The 19,523-nt window shown below is 38.0% G+C and overlaps 1 protein-coding gene across 1 annotated transcript in view; it reads left to right on the plus strand.

Moving 5' to 3' along the window:
• Positions 1 to 2,276: 2,276 nt before the first annotated feature.
• The window catches only part of TMEM62 (transmembrane protein 62), a gene marked incomplete at its 5' end in the record, with an annotated part of 17,795 nt that continues 548 nt past the window's right edge, over positions 2,277 to 19,523 (plus strand). Inside the window, 12 exons of the mRNA XM_010077956.1 lie at positions 2,277 to 2,388; positions 4,236 to 4,373; positions 5,462 to 5,507; positions 8,597 to 8,738; positions 10,324 to 10,448; positions 10,591 to 10,713; positions 11,392 to 11,547; positions 13,274 to 13,433; positions 15,075 to 15,188; positions 16,169 to 16,253; positions 17,744 to 17,848; positions 18,723 to 18,841. Of these exons, the coding sequence (XP_010076258.1) occupies positions 2,277 to 2,388; positions 4,236 to 4,373; positions 5,462 to 5,507; positions 8,597 to 8,738; positions 10,324 to 10,448; positions 10,591 to 10,713; positions 11,392 to 11,547; positions 13,274 to 13,433; positions 15,075 to 15,188; positions 16,169 to 16,253; positions 17,744 to 17,848; positions 18,723 to 18,841 (1,425 nt within the window). The remainder of the gene's footprint in view (positions 2,389 to 4,235; positions 4,374 to 5,461; positions 5,508 to 8,596; positions 8,739 to 10,323; positions 10,449 to 10,590; positions 10,714 to 11,391; positions 11,548 to 13,273; positions 13,434 to 15,074; positions 15,189 to 16,168; positions 16,254 to 17,743; positions 17,849 to 18,722; positions 18,842 to 19,523) is intronic.

The raw sequence follows: 19,523 nt of genomic DNA on the forward strand, positions 1-19,523 counted from the left end.
GTCCGCCTTTGCCGTCCCGGAGGCTCGCAGTCAAGCCTAAACTGCAGGTGTTTGGGCAGGTCGCTAGGCTGCCCGAAAGATAAGGGGTGCGTGGTAATTAAAGTGGAAAACTGAAAGTCACCTCGTTGTTACACGGTCCTGTATATTGTGTCAGTACCCGGTACTGTGTTATCCAACATCCCAGGGAGAAATGGAGGCTCTGCTGTCACTTTCACTTTCCAAAGCTGATAAAAGTTGTGTGGCTCAGCAATAGAAGGTGCTGGGCCGGTACAGGAGTGGTGTGTGTTGGGCTAAGTGTCCACAGCTTTGTTTCCGGGTTGAACATAAACCTGGCATAGTCCTGAACTCAGCTGGCAGGTCTGGGTGCTTCTGGGGCCTCTTCCCTGACCCTTCCCCCCAGAGCATTCCTGAAGAAGCACTTAGCCTGGAACTAACCGCAAGCTGTTGACACGTTTGCAGGTAATTGGCAGCTGAGATGTCACAGGGGTTGCTGTGCACTTCCTTCTAACAAATAGACTGCTTTTACTATTTTGCTTTTATTCTCAAACTCAAGGGACACTTTGCCTAAATGTACTAGCTGCAGGCTGTGCTCTTGGTGCATAAACTGGTGTGTTTGTCCTTCTGTTCTCTCCAATTGCTATGTATTTTCAAAGACAGCTTTTCCAGTAATTTTTCCTTAAATTACTTAAGGCTTATCTTTACTGCAGAACAGATTTCAAGATGAGGGATATGCTTGAATTAATAGAGATAAAGCCCCTATCCTGAGTGGCTATCTTGAAGAGAGTCAACTGCAGGAACATATAGCAGCTCCAGGGCTATGCTGACAAGCAGCATGCACAGCTCCGTACTTGTCTTGCCATCTTCTCTCTGTTTGTGTTACTTCAAGTGGAGTTCTCCCAAGCATAGGTCACGGCACAGCTAATTTGAGACTTGGCTTTACTTTCAAGTGGTTATGTTCTCTTTCAGACGTGCCCTTTAACAGCTGCTTTATGATTGACCTAACTTGGAAATTAATTAATTTCTAAATCCAGCCTTGTGCCTGATGATGTTGTGGGAAACGGGCTTCAGGCTTCCTGGTGACTCCATGGGTCTAGTCTAGGTCACTGGATAGAGCTCAAGATGATCTGTTCTTCCCCCAGCAGTTCCTGCCTTGTTTTTCCTCCTATCCACAGGACTGCCTCTTCTTAAACTGAACTAAATTGCAATCTTTGTACTATAGTATTGTATTAATGGCTCTTTCACCTGTCTTACAGTAGACTTCCTTTCTTACCTAGTGCCTAATAGGCCCTCTAGTTCAGTATTTGACAAGCTTACAGCTGATTTTTCTCTTCTTGGAAGCATTCTACAGTTGCTGTAGGCTTTGTAGTTCTCCCTTGTTAATGCCTGCCTTTCCTGAGCCACATCTTCTTTGGATAAGGAATGTGGATGGTGATTTCTCCTCACCCCTAAGTCTCTTCTAACCCATTTTGGCGGAAGTTACTGCCTATGATGCAATGAGAGAGGCAAAGTTCCCACAAGTCAGAGGGAGGGGAAAGAGAGAAGAAATGCAGCAAGTGGACATTTTGGGAAAGGAAATAAGAGCACTGCAAGCTTTTCCCCTTGCCCACTGACTTCTTTTTTTATTGGGACATCTTTTGAAGTTTAAAAAAAAAAAAAAAAGAGAAGCTGCACTCCCAAGATCTTCATACTTCATGCCTTTTGGTGACAACATAAACATAGTCCCAGCTCCCAGAAGTCCTGGGACACTGTAACTCTTAGAACTTACAAGAAAAGCCTTTTGTAAATCTTAAACTTCTCTCATAGTAGGGGAAGAAAGTGCGAAGATCTTGAGATCAGGCTTCCCAACCACAGTCTGCTAAAAGGTTGGAAATGTACATTCTCCACAGTTATCAGTAAAAAAGAAGGAAGGTTTCTTGTAAGACTATTTGCTCAAGAATCTGGAGACAGCAACAATAGAAGTTTTTATTTTCTCCGTTTGATTGCTGAGATAGATGAATTGCAAATCCAGAGGCTGAGGAGAAGCAAAATAAGATGTATCTTTGTAAATCATTAAATTAGGTTTGATGGATCAAGGTAGTTTTACTGGGCTGTTTGATTCACACCAGCTTGAATGTATCAATAAAAATGAAGTTAAGATTATGTGTAAAAGTGTTTGCCTTTTTTAGCATCCAGTTCTGATCTAGGATAAAGTTTCATAGAAGCAAATGGTTCCAAAGAACAACCTGGGCAGCAATAACCCTCTGCTTGGGACAGTGTTTTATTGTTCTCTTTTGCAGGTGTCAGATATTCATATCAGTAAATTTCAGGATCCCAAACGAGCTCCTGACTTTGAAAAATTCTGTTCTGAAACAATTGATATAATTCAGCCAGCACTTGTTCTAGCAACAGGTAAGCAATTCAAAAGTGTGTATTTCCTGTTGAATGTGTTGTCAAAGGAAGAGCAAATAATTAAAATTCTAGGTTCTCAAGAGAGAACCTTAAGGTATATTAAGCAATGGAAATGGAATTGCAGCTGAAGATAGACTGCTAGAAGCAGAAGATAACTTCTCAAGAGAATTAGTTTTTGTTTAATGTCCTGTCTGATGGTGAGTTTAGTGTGTATTATATGTAACAAAGATGTAATTATGCAATACAGCTATTGTTTTCCCAATACTTATCACTACACCTTAGTCCTTGCTAGCAGTTACCTTCCTTCTCATCCTCCTGGTAGTGATTCTACATCATTCTTAGTATTTGGAATTATGTAAGTGAGGTTGTTAAAAGCTAGTTTTTCTCTCAGAACAATCCATGCTCATTTGTATGAAATGGACCTGTGAACTAATGTAAGATTTAATTGCTGGTTTCCATTTGAACATATCATACCAAGACAGGTAAAATCAACCTTGCCATTTCATTTGATAGCTTACTATTGCTATTGAAATGGATTAAGCAAATCATTGCTATTTGCATTACTAATGGAAAGCAAATCACTACTATTTGCAAGGTTTTGGAAACTTAATGCTAGACCTGAACTTTCGTTTCTACAGGGAGTTACTTATAAGCCACTTGCTTTTTAAGTTAAGAGTTCAGAAACAGTTAGCATTCATCTTTTAACTAGCAATTCAGGGAGGCATTACTATATGAACAGAAAGGGGAATGGTTCAAACTTTAATTGGAGCTTGAGAGGATACAGAAGGTCTGAAATAAAGCCAAGTGCCGGGTTCTGCACTTTGGTCACAACAACCCCCTGCAATGCTACAGGCTCGCGGCAGAGTGGCTGGAAAGCTGCCCGGCAGAGAGGGACCTGGGGGTGCTGGTCGACAGCCGGCTGAACATGAGCCAGCAGTGTGCCCAGGTGGCCAAGAAGGCCGACGGCATCCTGGCCTGTATCAGCAATAGTGTGGCCAGCAGGACTAGGGCAGGGATTGTGCCCCTGTACTCAGCACTGGTGAGGCTGCACCTTGAATCCTGTGTTCAGTTTTGGGCCCCTCACCACAAGAAGGACATTGAGGGGCTGGAGCAGGTCCAGAGAAGGGCAACGAAGCTGGTGAAGGGTCTGGAGCACAGGTCTGACGAGGAGCAGCTGAGCGAGCTGGGGTTCTTGAGTCCGGAGAAGAGGAGGCTGAGAGGAGACCTTATCACTCTCTACAACTACCTGAAAGGAGGTTGTAGTGAGGTGGGGGCTGCCCTCTTCTCTAAAGTAACAAGTGATAGGACAAGAGGAAATGGCCTCAAGTTGCGCCAGAGGAGGTCTACGATGGATATTAGAGAAAATTTCTTCACTGAAGGAGTGATCAGGCATTGGAACAGGCTGCCCAGGGCAGTGGTGGAGTCACCATCCCTGGAGGGGTTCAAGAAACGTGTAGATGTGGTGCTTTGGGACATGGTTTAGTGAGTTAGGTGGTGTGGGTTGGACTTGATGATCCTTGAGGTCGTTTCCACCCTTAATGATTCTATGATTCTATGAAATTAAACAAAGCTTCTATGACTAGAATTTTCAGGAATAATGAATGTGTAACAATTTTCTTCACTTCTAGTAATACCATGACAAAGTACTGCAGTGATGTGCTTGACAGATGTTTGAACAGGCTGCTGCATCTGCATTAGAAGGCATTTATTTTGTAGTAACCTCTTGGACCAGATGACAGGAATATCCAGATTGCATCCAGGAGGCTTGGATTGCATGCTTGCCTTGTTACAGTATGTGTGTAAGCTATGTAGGCCTCTAGTTATATCTCACCTTTGTACACTTTCAGGTGACCTGACAGATGCTAAGACAAGAGATAAAGTGGGATCTGAGCAGGTAGAAGCAGAATGGAAAATTTACCAGTCAATCCTGAAGAGATCAAAGGTCATGGAAAAAACCAAGTGGATAGACATCAAAGGCAATCATGGTAAGAAGGAAATGAAACATCTCTTTCTTTCCTGTGATTACAGACCTGATTTAGGCAACTCAAAATATAAAGTGTTAATACTTACTAGCATGTTAGTGGTGGTTATGAGTCAGTAGAAGGGCTTGCCATCCATGTGTCTGCTCTACTGAGGGCACACTTTGTTTACAGGCACTTACTGGATTTTTAGTACCAGGGACGTAAGAGTCTTCATTTATCACTTTTGCCTGGCAAGAGGTAGAATGTAGCTTCAGCTGTTAGTTTCCACAGCTATTAGTTTAGATACTCCGTCTTTTGATGGGAGGGCAAGCTGTCACTTTACCCTACTGAAGAAATGGTTTCAGTTTACTTTTCATAGACCTCTTCCCACAAGTTTGAGTTAAAAGGTATCACATGTTCAGCAGTTAAAGGGTATTTGGTCTCTTTTGAATAGAAAGAACTCTTGGAAATTTGTACACAGAGTTGTTGCTATTTTCTAAGCAATCAAACACAAGCTGACAACCTTGTAGGCCCTGTAAGCCAGCTGTTACAGGAAGGGCAAAACTAGAAAGCCTAGCACTGGAGAGGGGGGAAAAAAGGTGCACGATTTGTCATGTACAGCCCATATACGACATTTTACTCCCATTTCCCTATCAGGCTTCTGTTACCAGCCTTAGAGGTGGACCTCTAAGGTACAAACCTCCCCAATACACATGCTATCCTCTGGTGCTATTGCTACTTTATTTTCCTTGGATGAGTTAGGTCTTACTTATAGAGAATGCACCTAATCCAGAAAGCTTCTGAAAAGCTTTATGGCCAAAGTGGAGACACATGGTTGGCTTTTAGCCACTAAATGACAATTTACATACCCACAGCAACTTATCTTTGAATCAAAACTTAAATGAGAAAACTATTCCCACTTTAGGTCAGCTGCATCAAGTATATGCCTTATCTGCATAGTTAGATACTCTGTTTGTCAATTATCTGTTAAAAAAAATAGCTCTTCGGTGCCTGCTGAGACTGCTTTACTTCGACATTAGAAAACAAAATACAGAGGTCAATGATCACTTTGATCTGAAAGTTTCCTCATTTCCTTTTTCTCTCCCTTACAGATTCATTCAACATTCCACACCTGGATAGCATTTGGAATTATTACAGGTACTTCTATTTACCATACAGATGCCATGTGTAATCAAGGTCAAATCACTAAACAGTATTCTGTTTTCAGTTATCATGTATATGCTTTTTCAATTACTTTCCTGTAGTCCAGGATCATATTTGCTATTCCTTCTGTCTTTTCCATTATCAGTTAGTAGAGCAGAATAGATTGTGAAAATAGAGAATGCTTTGTGCAGACTTTTTATCACTTATCCCTCTGTGTTTTGTAATTGAATATATTGTAAATCTGCCTGTGTCTAGGAAAAGTTCTGTGCATTGTGTGTTGTTTCCTCAGAACAGTTGTGTGATATATTTCTGTAAAACCAATGTTCCTAAAGAATGCTTTTCCTCCTTAAATAGATTAAGAAAAAAAAAGAAAGCAAGAGAAAACTTCACTTTTTTTTTTTTTGGTGTTATTTCTGCATACCCAGAAAGGTTTTTCATGTCATATGGGTCTAAATTTTATCTGAGCCATTTGTTACATTTCAGTCATTTTAGAAAACGGAATGTAGTGAAATGAGAAGGCAGATGATGATGATGGGTGGACAAATGTTCTTGAGGGACACACTTGAGATTTAAGCGTGCACATCCCTATATCTTTTGCCACTGTTGTGGCTACATGACAATCTAGTATCAGTCTTCCACTCTAGTTTAAGGCTGCTGTCAGAAGTAGCACCAGTGAATTTGCCAGATTATCACTCAATTGTTGTTTGGCCTGGACAAGCTTATGGTGTGGAAAGATGTATGGATCACCTGCCTGTTGTCCACACTGAAGATGCACTGATAGTAAAAGGGATTGGAAAGGATTAGGGTGACATTTCAAATCAATTTAGTCAATTTAAGAATTTGAGTGAAATTGAGTCAAGTGAAAGAGTCTTTGCTTATTAATTAACACTATCTTCTTAAAAAAATGTGTTATAATGCTTTTTTGCTTTATTAGTCTGTCATCGTGCAAAATAAAGAAAATGTAATGAGATTGATCATACTTTCTATCTAAGACTGAAGAAAGGCACTAAGAGTCCTCAAAAGCTGTCAAGCATCACTAAAAGCAGAACTATCTTTACAGGGACAATTTCATTAGTCTGATACATTAGTAAAATATAAATATTAAGAAAATGTTTAGTAAGTGTCACACTCTAGGAAGAGAGAAAGGAGGTGGCAGAGTGAAATGGAGTCTTGTGGAAGCCTTTTCTCCCCCACCTCTGAAGTTAAACAGTCAAAAGGACAATGACCTTTTTTTTTTTTTTCCCCCCTGTCTGAGCAACAGTAAGGCACTGTCTGCTTGCCTTTATGTGATTCCTGAACAAATAGTTCATTCTATGCTGTACACCTTAGAGCACTGTAGCTTGCAGCTATAAAAACAGAGGCTAGGGAAAGCAGTTATTTAACACCACATTCTGGTGTTCATTATGTGTTAATATTAAAGAAGGCAGCAGCTTTATTGAAATACAATATAATTCCTATATTATGTCCACAGCATGAGCATGTGTAACAACTGTTAGACATATTCTAAGTGAGACTAAAGGCAGAAATTTTAGGATTATGATACTGAGCTTCCAGTTTTCTTATTGAAGTTCATGATGTTCATAAAGGTAACATTAACTTTGAAAAAAGAAACATTGTGAAAGGCTCTTTGGTGGTATTTGAAGTATTAATTTATATGTGAAACTTGTTTTTAATATATTGGCTTTTATTCTGTTCAATTTTATTGTTTATTCTGATTGGTGGAGGAATAGTGATATGAACTGCTTTCCGGATGGCTATATTCAAACTATGCTCATCATCTGAACTCAGGGATGTTTTAGTTTCTACGTATCATGCAGGGAGTTTAAAAAAAAATCCAAACACACACAGAAAACCCCAACCCCAAACCCCAAAAGAAAATAAAAAAAATCCCACCCAATTAAACCAAATAAGTTTTAGTTAATCTCAGATTTACTCACAACCATTTTAATTCTCAGAATTTAATTCTCAACTGAGCAATTTAGTACGTACCATTAGTTGGAATGTTATCTTCTTTGCCAGTGGAGGATACGTGCAATTCCTGTCTAGCATAAAGTATCAAAAGCACTTCCATTTTAGAAGTTAGAAAAACTGCAAATATCTGTTGTCCGTGGAAAGAGAGAAAACAACATATACATTCATTACTGCATGTATTTATCATAGCCAATATTACCATAAAACCATGGAGGGGAAAAAAGGTAGAATTAGTTGACACATCTTTTAAATCCTTCCCTGTTTCCAGTTTTCTCTTAGAATATTTTAAGATTAAGATTAGACTACCAGTGTATTTTAAGATTAAGGTTCAAGAGTTCAATTAACATCAGGTAATGTGCAAGAGCAGCAACCCTTTCTGATCTCTCCTTTTGCTCTTTGAATGAGGAATTCTGGTGACATTTCACAGGTGACAGGAGAACTCATAATGTTCTTGACTTGCTATGTCAAGAAATGAGAGTAATAAGCAAGAGGAAATGCTGCCTTCTTTGCTATTTATAAGATTTTGTCTAGTGTCTCTGTTTTGGATCTTTCGGAAAATAACTGGAAGGGTTCAATATTTCTTTGATTCAAAATTGTATTCTATTAGCCAATAGCTGATCATTTTGCATCAGCGTAACTTGTCTCCACTATTTTGTTAGAGATCTAAGACTTGATGTCCCTGATATTTCTAGGTAAACAAGGAAAAATTCAGATACCGATGATTAAACACAAGACAATTTTTTTTCCTTTGCAGATCTCCTTTAATTAAGAGTGTTGTAAGATCCTGATATCCTGTCATCTATTTGTTTTGCATTGTTTATGCTGCTGGCCTTTATCCATTACCATGTTGCTCAGGGAAAGCTTATTTATGCTAACATTTAAAAAAAAACATGTTTGTGTGTTATCCTGTGGCTTGTCTTAACACATCACCCATGTCATGCATCTTCTCTGAACTGCTATTTCAATGCCATTGATTTTTAAGAAGATACTTTACTGCAGTAAAAAGATGGAGCTAGATCCAATGCAAGAAATCTTCCACTTTTACTCCTCAGGTAATTTTTGTCATTGCTGCAAGCTTTCCTAACAGCAGTATTTCCATTTTATTTTGTCAGGAAATACTCTGCCTGGCGTAAAGATGGTTCTTTCCATTACATCCACACCACCTCTTTTGGGAACTATTCATTCATCTGTGTGGATGCTACACTGAGCCCAGGCCCTAAGAGACCCTACAATTTCTTTGGAATTTTAAACACGGTATTTATAAGCCTTGGCATTCCATTTTGATGTGTGTTTTACTTCTATAGTGGTTTGTTTGTGTGTTTTGTTTTTTTGTCTTTATGAAGAATTGTTTGAAAGATCTGTGTTTATCTAAGAGAGTCTTTACATTTTTATGTTCTTAAGTTATTATGCATGTGGGACATTTAGTTAGAAAAATGAATGTGTCACTTAACATGTAGAGTATCTGTGTTTCCTCTCTTAAGAAATAATCCAGTACAAAATGTCAAATTAGACATCTTAAGGACACTATCAGTAGTTTCTTATCACTCAAGTCTAGCTAAATGCTGATTTCCTTATATGCTGTAAAGTTTAAAAAAAAAAAAACTCAAACTTTAATTTCACTCCTTTTTTGCTTTGTTAGATGCATTTTTCATTAATATTACAGATGAGAGAGTTGCACTTAGCAATGGAATAATGTGAAAGATAATGCTATAAAGAAATGTGTCCCTTATGAAAGTGAGGGCTGATCTTCTGAGACCATAAAAATTACATGGGATTGTTTTGAAAGAATAACATTAATCCCAATGTTTAAATCATATATCAGCTTAGATAACATCGTGCTTCCCTTTGACTTTTATCTGTAGTTCGTTGATAAGCTATTGTTCTTGAGATACTCTTCTGAAGTGTTGGCAGAGAAATACTGTGTTCTCATAAACAGATAATAATATTTTCCCTGTGATAACGGCCTCAATGAAAAGGAAAATGTTCTCCCTCTAATCTTGTCTAAAGGAGGCTCCACATTTAATTAAGTGTTTGTAAAGGACTTGGTAATACTTAGATGAAAGGTGATGTAAGAGTGCCAAGTACTGTTCTCATTGTTCACTGTAATCTATAGCCAGTGCAGTAGATTTTCAGAGAAACTCTCAGGGAGCTAAGAAATGCAGTTAAGTCTAGAGCTCCTGTCCTTGGTGTTTGCTTGCTAATTACCCAGCCGTAGGAGTCCAGTGAGCATAATTTGCAGATTTTTGCACAAAACTGAAGGTAAAGGTAGATACCTGTAACTTTGTTAAGAATTAAACCTCTGCCAGGAATTTGAAATTTTAAAATAGTATTTTCAAGAAAAAAGATTTGAAAATAGTATTTTCAAGATTCAGCATCATAGTTCATCCAGTTAAATGACTGAAGCATATGGTGCACAGTTTCTGTGGTGTGTCATGCCTATAAAAGGCCATCTAGCAACTCAAGAGATAGTAGGGATGTTTGTAAAATCAACTCAAGCATGTTGTCTTTGACTATATAAATAAGCAGTACAAAGGATAGAAATATTCTTTACCAAAATCTTTCTTTATATTGCACTTTTCCTGTGTTCTCTTGCAAGGAAGGTGTTGAGTATCTTGTTTTCACTTTCTTTCAACATCGGATTTTAGGGCTATGCCTACTAGTTTGTTTGAACAGTTTGTCCATACACAGGTCCCTGAAGCAACTGAGCGTATTATCTGTAAAAAAGGATGAATTGCATTCCTCGTTAGTTCCTTTCTGCTTTCCTTTTGCTATTCTTTCCAAATAGCTTGAATGTTAAACAGGTTTGTTTGCTTGTCTTTCAAACACCTGCCCCTTTCAGAATCAAATGAAAGAGCTGTCTTTGATGGCAACAGCAAGTCTGCACAGCAACCATACTATCTGGTTTGGCCATTTTCCCACCTCAACAATCATCTCCCCAGCCCCAGGAATACGAACATTAATGAGGTAAAATCTTTTTTTTCCTGTGTTTTTAGTCTGAAATACTTTTCTTGCCCCTCTTCACATACTTGTCTGCCACTTTTCAGATTTTCTGTAATGGTATTTCCTTCCCACCCAAATAATCCCAGTTCTTACGTTCTTTTATTAGTTCTGCCACAGCCTATTTATGTGGACATCTCCACACAATGGGTGGGCTGATACCAGCCTTGCACAGTCAGCACCGCAGTGGCACTCTGGAACTTGAATTGGGAGACTGGATGGATAACAGGAGGTAAGTAAAACCTGTGTGAGCAGGTATTATATGGAGCCTACCTGCTTATACTGCAATCCCCTTTTATGCTGTTTGGAGAATCTGAAAGAAGCATTAGTCTGCCTGACTGGTTGTTACTATTAATGCTTTTGAAAAAATGTCTCTCTGTGTTGGTTTGGGATTTTTTTTCCCTGTACCAACAGTGTGCTAATAAATTAAGGAATTTTTTGATTCATTCTTGATATTTAGAAATTAAAAAGAGGACATCTAAATATCCATTTAGCATGTGTTTAGTATTCAAAGTAGCTTCACTACTTCAAAATACCCCTGCTCTACACCAGCTGTTGAACACACTGGGGTCTTTGTCCATAACTAGAGTACCTACCCAGACACTGTAGTAATGTACATTATATTTGAATTCTTTAACATAAAGTTCATCTTTGACTTATAATCAAAATTCAATAGATCTTGCCATTTGGAATTTTGAGAGGTGCTTCAGTGATTTATAATCAAATGAACTTCATCAGAGGTAACCAGCTATACAGTTAACACAGCAGAGTTGGCTGATACAGGATCAACTACAGAAGAGAATAAATGGAAAATAAATCCAACAAGCTCTGTTTAGGAACTTGGGAAGCATGGGAATAAGCTGTGCATGCACTAGTTTGTATCAACAAAGTTCTTTTCCTTTCACTGTAGGTACCGGATCCTTGCATTTGATCATGACCTCTTTAGCTTTGCAGATCTTACCTTTGAAGAATGGCCTGTAGTCCTCATCACCAATCCCAAATCCTTCCTTTACAGCAGTTCTGCTCATGAACCACTAGTCAAAATTCGTTATTCCACTCATATCAGGTAACCTGTAATCTCTTGATTTCACAATATTTAACTATATTTTAATAGTTGGTCTTGGTTATAATGTACGTGTATATTTTTATGTATATACACAAAACCTTTTTTTAAAATGTTCTCAGAATTCATTTTTCTCTGGAAGATGGTTCCTAAGAGCTCACTTTGTATTGTATCTGTGATAAAGGTGATTATACAGTAGTAATTCGTGTTTGTTTTATTTATGCAGTTATTTCCCCTATAGTCGACTGAAACTTTTTTATGTAACTAAAGCTGGTAGAGTTAGATTGACATGTAATGTGGTGTTAATCTGACATGTTGACATTGCCTCCCCTCATTTCAGGATTTTGTCTATGTATTTTTCTAAGTGTTTTCTCTATTCACTTCAGACTTCTTTAGCCTCTTGTGTTTTCAGTTTTACATCCCTTATGTATTAAAATATCTTAAGCCTCTGCTAATTTTCATATTTGTTTTAAATTTCTCCATCTTTCCATTTCTATCTCTTTCTATTGATTTTTCCATTTGTATTTAAAACTTCTCTGCCCTTTCCAATGTCTTGCATTTGCTCTTAGACCACTATGCATGAAATAAATGGGTCTGTTGCATACACAGAATTACAATCAAAAGAAGTTCATCATATTTTTTGTTTAGGAAGCAGTGTTCTACCAAGGCTACCTACTTTCCAGTTTCCCATTTAGAACTTTATCTGAACATTCTTATGATTATATTAAATACATGAGCTGGTAGAATCATTCATCATAACTATGAGACTCCTTAGTTTGACTGAAACATACTCTGGCATGCTTTTTGCTTTACCAGAAATGAAAGAAATTGTATGTGCAATACAGACATTAGGAAGAAATTTTTCAAGTGAGGGTGGTGAGGCAGTGGCCCAGGTTGCCCAGAGAAGCTGTGGATGCCCCATCCCTGGAGGGGTTCAAGGCCAGGCTGGATGAGGCTTTGAGCAACCTGGGCTAGTGGGAGGTGTCCCTGCCCATGGCAGGGGGGTGGAACTCGATGATCTTTAAGGTCCTTTCCAGCCCAAACCCTTCTGTGATTCTATGATAGCGAGTCTATGTTAGTATCACTGTTTTGCTGAATGTAAGCGCTGCCAAGTGATACTACATTTGTTGGTATCTCAGATTGGTAATACCAGTCTTGCAGTCCACTCCATTTCTTATAAAGTCAGTTACAAAGACTGAGAGGTTTTACTTTGACAAGCAAGAAGTACAAAACCAACAACAACAAACCAAAAAAAGCGCAACAAACAAAACAACAACAAAAGAAAAATAAAAAACTCCACACCCAACAACAAAGGACTTTAAAAATTGCCAGTCTCTCTCTCTAATGAAGATATCTACAAATATTTGATTGTGTCTATATGTGTGTAGGAAGATGCATCCCACCTGTGTTAGCAAATGTTTTGACAGCAAGAGTTCTAAGATTATTTCTGCTAGAACCTGAGGATCTCTGACACTTTTTTTGTCTGTTCCACAGCCCGGTTTTCTATCCTATTCTTTTGCCCAATACCATACAGAATTTCTCTTTTTCAACTAGGAAAGAGCTACCATGTTACCATTAGGCTACAGATATTTCACTGTTTTAATTTCTAACTCTTTTGAACTCTTACCTACAAGGTAGCATTATCTTCAGGGATTTCTCTTCTGGAAGTAATGACAAATCTGCAAGTCCTGTAAAAACCTGTTTATTTTGCTGTTTATTCACTCCTTAGAATTTTGGCCTTCTCTCCTTCTGTCATTACCTCCATCAAAGTCTATATAGACGGAGTTCACTTGGGGAATGCGCATCAGGTGTCTGGCCCTCTCTATGTACTGAAGTGGAGTCCACAAAACTACAGTGAAGGGTTCCATCACATAGATGTGACTGTCCAGGTAAGGTACCTGGTGGCATTCTTTTTGTTGAATTTTTTATGTTGTCATGTCTGTTCCATCACCCTTCTGTGTCACATAACTAGGGACAAAATACATAACGGGCTTCCTTTCATATTTGTCTGATTACAAAAACCAAAGGATTTATTAAACGAAAGAACACTGACTGCTGAGCACTAAAACATCCATAAAGCATCTGGATAAAAGAAAGGATTCTTAATTTTCATGAGGAATATAATAAAACATGACAGAAGAGCAAGTAATTGGTCAAAAATAAATTATTTTGAGTAACAGGCAACAATTAACTTTTAAGGTTGTCTTGGGAAAAAAAAATAATCAGACTTGATCAAGGAAAATAGGACGTAGCATCATGTGAGTTCAGAAGGCAAAGGAGCCAGATCTGGAAGACTGGAATGCTGTCTTTCATTATCTGTTCTTTTCATGATCTCTTACAGGCTGACAGTGAATACAGTTTGTTTCCCAGAACATCAGACTTAACTGATATTAGATTACTGGGTGGAAAAAAAAATTCAGTGAATGGTTCTGTTCTTGGTACTATATTTTATTTTTGTACCTTCATGTGGCCTTCAAAGAACTCTATCAGACTGTTCTAACATTCTGCACATTTGCACAATAGTAATGGGAAAGTCAGTTTTGTCATGCTTGGTGGAGCCCAGCTAGGCATTATTTCCCACAGGAAAAGAGTGATATTGTGGGGTTTTTTTCCTAATGGCCTTTCTGTACTGCCAGAGTTCTACCTCCTCACTTGTTACAGATTTCTGCGATGCCTTACATGGGAAAGGTGCATTTTATAAGTCCTTTGTTTTTTGGTTCCTTTAATGATGATGAAAACATATGCACAAAACTGAGTAACATTTGTAGAGGGTTATACAGGCCTGCATAACACTAGTTTGCTTACAAATACATGCTTCTTATCAGATGACTGAATGGGATTTTTAAAACATTAATTTCCTTTCCTGTCCACTTACAAATCACTCTTACAGCTAGTTACTGAATAGTTTTGGGAAAGTGAGGAGGAGGAAGCATTAACATGACTTAGGTACCTGGAGAAAATATGAATATTCAATTGCTGGCATTGTCCAAATATTGCCTCAGCTGTAATCACACTAAATGTAATGAATCCTTTACTTTAAATAAACCATTTGTTATGTACTGGAAGATAAGGTGTCAGTGTTACGCATGCAGAAACATCAAACTGTTGAATAAATGTAGCACTGTTGGTGTTTATCAATATCAGTTTCTAGAAAATATGCCTGAAAAGCAGCACAACAAAGCTTCAAAAGATTTTAAGATGGGCTATTATCTAGAATTGAGCTTCCAGAAAACAAGTGGTGGTGGTGGCCAGTAAATAGTCACTGTCTTCCACAAGTTGCTGAATCTCTGACAGGATCTCCTTCATATGTAGCACTTTCAGATTATGATCTTACGATCACCAATTTACTTGAAACTATAAAATTGACAGTAAGTAATCCTTTGTAGGTAGAAGTATTCAATACAGCAGTATGCCAGACGTGCATGTGTTGATTGGATCTTTCCAGAAAAGCTGCAATGATAATTAGCAACTTTAACATATTTCGTGCATTACTGGTGTCTAATTTGCTTTCTTATTTTATATCAATCTAGGATGCTTCAGGAAGAATTAGCACACGGAGTCATATATTTGCTATGGAAGAAAACCTCTCTCTTAGATTTGGCTTTTGGCCATCTTTTATTCTTCTCACTGACCACAATGTTCTAGTAAGTACTTTAAGGAAAACAGATGTCATTCCATGTTGGTTTCCCCAGAGACTGCAAGAGGCATTTTCCTAATTCCTGCTAGACTTGAATGCACTGTGCTTTTTCCAGATATGACTCCATTGGAATTTCACAAATATTTCAAGTTTCCTTTCTCAAGGTACACGCTTCAAATGCTAAATGTGCAGCAATGGTTCATGCAAACAGGTGACTTGCTAAATGTAGTCACAATTGTCCATTTTTGAGGCATAGGTATACACACATTCTGTGCAAGCAATAAATAGAAAAGAAGCTACTGGAGATAGGAAAGAAAAGAAACATTAAGTCAAAGAAAACTTCGCTGTGATCCGTTGCAAAATGTGTACTGGCAAGAATGCTGGAAAAAGTCTCACATCAGCTGCTGACATTCTAGCTAGCTCTAGCAAAGAGGAAGGCAAAATTCCCATTGACTTCAGTATGTTCCAGATCATATCCAGAAGTGCTACAGCTCAGTACTTGCAAGTTACAGTACTTGGAAAGAAGGCATGCCATAATAGTTGAGGTGCGCTTATAGAACAATGTGGGCAAGTCCACATGACTGTAGATAGTATCATAATTTTCTCAGAATTATTATATTAGTTTTGTTAATCAGTAACCAATACTTTCCACAACGTCTTGAACTGCAGTTCTCTTAAGTACAGCACTCAATGTTTTACGTAGGAAGTGTATTTATATTTTTTCAATTGATGTGTTTTACAAACCTTGTTGTGTAAAGATTCAGGTCTATCACTTTCGGCAATCCAAGTGAGTTCAAGTCAGTAAGATGCAAGTCCAGTAACTTAAAACTCTTAAGTTTCTTTTTACTCTTCAGTTCAATGACACCATCAAGCTTTGAGTATGTGTTTCAGTTAGAAATCTTTGTATCATGCCATCGATGTCCGTAAGGCATGCTCAAATGCAGCTACTACTCCAGGGCTGGCTTAGAGTTAAAACTGTCTTTTCAGGCTTGTGTGCTCTTTGGACTGATGGTGCTGATTCAGATCGCCTTGCTCGTTATTTTCAGATACCTCCGAAAGCCACCACTTAAAGGTATGAACCAATGTTTGTCTGTGGTTTTTAGAGGACCTAATTTTCCCTAAACTTTTTTTACAATTTATCTGTATGCTAACAAGATATAAGTAATTGCAGTCTCACTCACCATATGCATTTTGCATCTAGTACTGTGAGGTTTGATTGGGTTCTCAGAAGCTGCTGTCTTCCTTAAGGGGACCCAAAAAATCTCCAAAGTATCGAATAAAGAAAATTAAAAACTAAAAACTTGATCAAGTATCTTTATTTAAACAAAAATACAATGAATTGAAGTCTGAAGATTTTATTTTGTCAAAGAATCTAGTGCATAGGGAAAGGAATGTTTTATTTTGTATTGGTTCTATCGTGACAGCTGGCACAGAATACTCTGTCACCTGAGTGAAGAAACAGATTTTGTTCTAGAAAAATATTTTTTGTTAGTCTTTGAAAAGAACATGAACAGGCTTGGGTCTCAAAATAATATTAAGACCAGTTCTGTCACAATTTAGTATTTTTCTTGTGATAAGCCTGATAAATGAAAATTAATATTATTAAGCTCATGGTGTTTATCCTTTAAACAACTGCTTGAACCACACCTTGCTAATGAGATTTTTCTGGAAGCCACCTCCCTTCCTATTCATGTCAGTGAATGTCCCTTCATTTATACCATAATCACATAGCATCCTGAGGTAACTGTTTACACAGAAAAAGAATAGATTTTTCAGTTGCCTTTATGGAACTCGGCAGCTAAAAATGAAAAGAGCTAGTGCTCTGTGATCAGCTAGGTCCCTGTAGACCATGACAAATGTTTTACAAATCAGTGAACAAATTTGTTAGAGCTGCTGATTTCCAAGGGTCAAGCTTGCTCTCTGGGAGTTAATGCTTTGTGAGAAGGGCAGCCACATAATAGGTGAAACTCTAAAATCTAACTTACAGCAAGGCGCTCTCAATCTATTAATTGTCTGCTTCACTTAGAAAATGAATATTGCTTTTTTTGTGAACATAACACTTGTCAGAATGTTGCCATTTTAACATCTAGCCTTCATTTTAATTGAGTTGCTATCGATCTCACCAAATAGATTTACTCAAAGAAAATCCAGTTAACCTAGTCCATGCTGACCTGCCTTTTTCGTTTTGCAGTTACTGCTTTGAATCTCTTACTTTTCCTTTAATATGAACTTTCTCCATGTTTTTCATTCTAGCTAACTTCATTTTCTGGGTATAGAATGGTCGTTCAGTTTTATTTGCATACAGTAAGTGTACTCATTTAGAATGGCAGCTGCTTCTGCTGTTTTTAACGTAGATTGTTACATTTATCAGTTCCTTACTTTCAGTTATCACAGTAATAGTAGAAATGCATTCCTTTGCGTTTGTTCTCTAGATATACCAAATATTATATTTCTTATTTAACAGAATGAGCAAATAATGTGCAGACTTGTTTCAGAAACACCAATATATTTGTGTTGCAACCTAAATTAAATGTATTTTTCTTAAATGTTGTCTCTGTTTAGAAAAGCCAGGATTACTTACTCTGACCTCGTATTCCCTTCACGTCTTCAGTAAAACAAACACCTTCTATTACTCAATTCTGGTTCTGAATTTATACACCCTTCTGGGTAAGTATCCTAGAGTACTAGGAAACAGAAATTAGTATTTTTAAACTACACATCAGATCCTGATGAAAAATGAGACTTCTAACATCTCGGAGAATGGGGGAAATCTACTTAAGGTACAAAAATCTATGTGGAACTTGAAAAGTTAATGTCCAAAGAGACCAAAGGTTTGTTTGTAAGAGCCTAACTTAGAAACTGTAAAATTAATTAAACATTTAAATTACTCTGAAAGCAAAGTGAGTATTTTTAAATTGAATTTGGTTTTCACTTATTCTTTGAGTAAGATCTGGTTGTACCTTTGTGTAAAATGAGTATATGGTATGTACATTTCAGTGAGATGTCACTAAGGCATCTCTGCTCTGATACTAACAATTTTAGCTTGTTTCTCCTCTGATAATATTATACTAAAATAGCTACTTTCTTGGCAGTCAGTGTAGTATGCCATAACAGTGCAGCCTGCTCATTTTGACTTCTTATCTGAGCCAAGCTGGAATTGTTTATGACCATGTCTTTCGTACGTCTTACTGTAACTCTGGGAAGAGGCCAGCATTTGGAAGGATCTAGCTTTTCACTTCTCTCATAAGGAAAATGTTACATGTGCTGTTGAAAATTGTCACAGAGGTGAAACCAACTTAAGAGTATTTTCACTGCATGCTGCTACTCATTGGTGTACCATGATATTTTCACATCAGGAACGTTCATTGCTGTTTGTTGAAGAAAAGATTAGGCTTATTACTATAGAGAATATTCTCAATAGAGAAGTTATTTTCCCCAGTTTACCACGTTGTGCTCAGCAGTACAAAGGGCCATGTGAAGAAGGGCCACGTCTATATTCTGTTTTCTGATGGTGCTGTATGTTTGGTTTCCTCTCTTTCAGGACCCTGGTTTGTAGGTGAATTGATAGATGGCCACTTGGGGGCCTGTTTTTCCTTTGGGGTGTTCGTTGGTGATTCCTTCTTACAGGGTGGTGTGACATTTCTGGTTGGGATTTTACAGGTACATATTTATGAAATTTAGGGCTGACAAACTGCTTTATTCTGGGAGTTTATTCTGATTTTTTTAATGGCTTTATAAAGGAGTTATTGGAAGGACAGAGAAGATTAGTGGCCATGCCTGACTAGAACAGCTCTTTCTTACCATTCTGCAAATTTAAAGGGCAGAAAGGAAGGAGGTTGTGCATTATTTTCTCAAACTTCGCTTTTTCCTCTATTTGATGTTGCTTTGGACTCCCTGGATGTCTGCACTAGAGGCCATCCTTACCGATTTATCACTAAATTTTTTTTATCCTTGGCTCATGCACAGGCTGCAGTGATTAAGCAAAAGGAACTAAATGGCCAGGGCAGCCCTTGCACACTGAATAGTGCTTCACATCAGTAGGTATCACTCTCCAAGCACAGGGGTCCAGTTTTCCCAGCAGTCTGACCTGGCTGCCATCTGGTTTTCCCAGCTGCCATTAGTCTGAAAGAGGGGGTGTCGTTCCTTGGCATTTAAGCCAGACAAAGCTAGTCTTGCCTCCTTCATGGTCCCTCGTTATACTAGTGCTAACACTTGTTTGACACCACAGTGGGCTGGGTCGGAGAGCTCAACTCACATAAGGACCTTCCTTTTTCACTCTGCTAGTGTTTTGCAAGTCTAGCTCCCGGACCCAGCTCCAAGAAAGGTCTGATGCATGTTGGTG

This window comes from Pterocles gutturalis, unplaced genomic scaffold, assembly GCF_000699245.1.
Source record: "Pterocles gutturalis isolate BGI_N339 unplaced genomic scaffold, ASM69924v1 scaffold20753, whole genome shotgun sequence".
In the NCBI taxonomy this organism is placed as follows: domain Eukaryota; kingdom Metazoa; phylum Chordata; class Aves; order Pterocliformes; family Pteroclidae; genus Pterocles; species Pterocles gutturalis.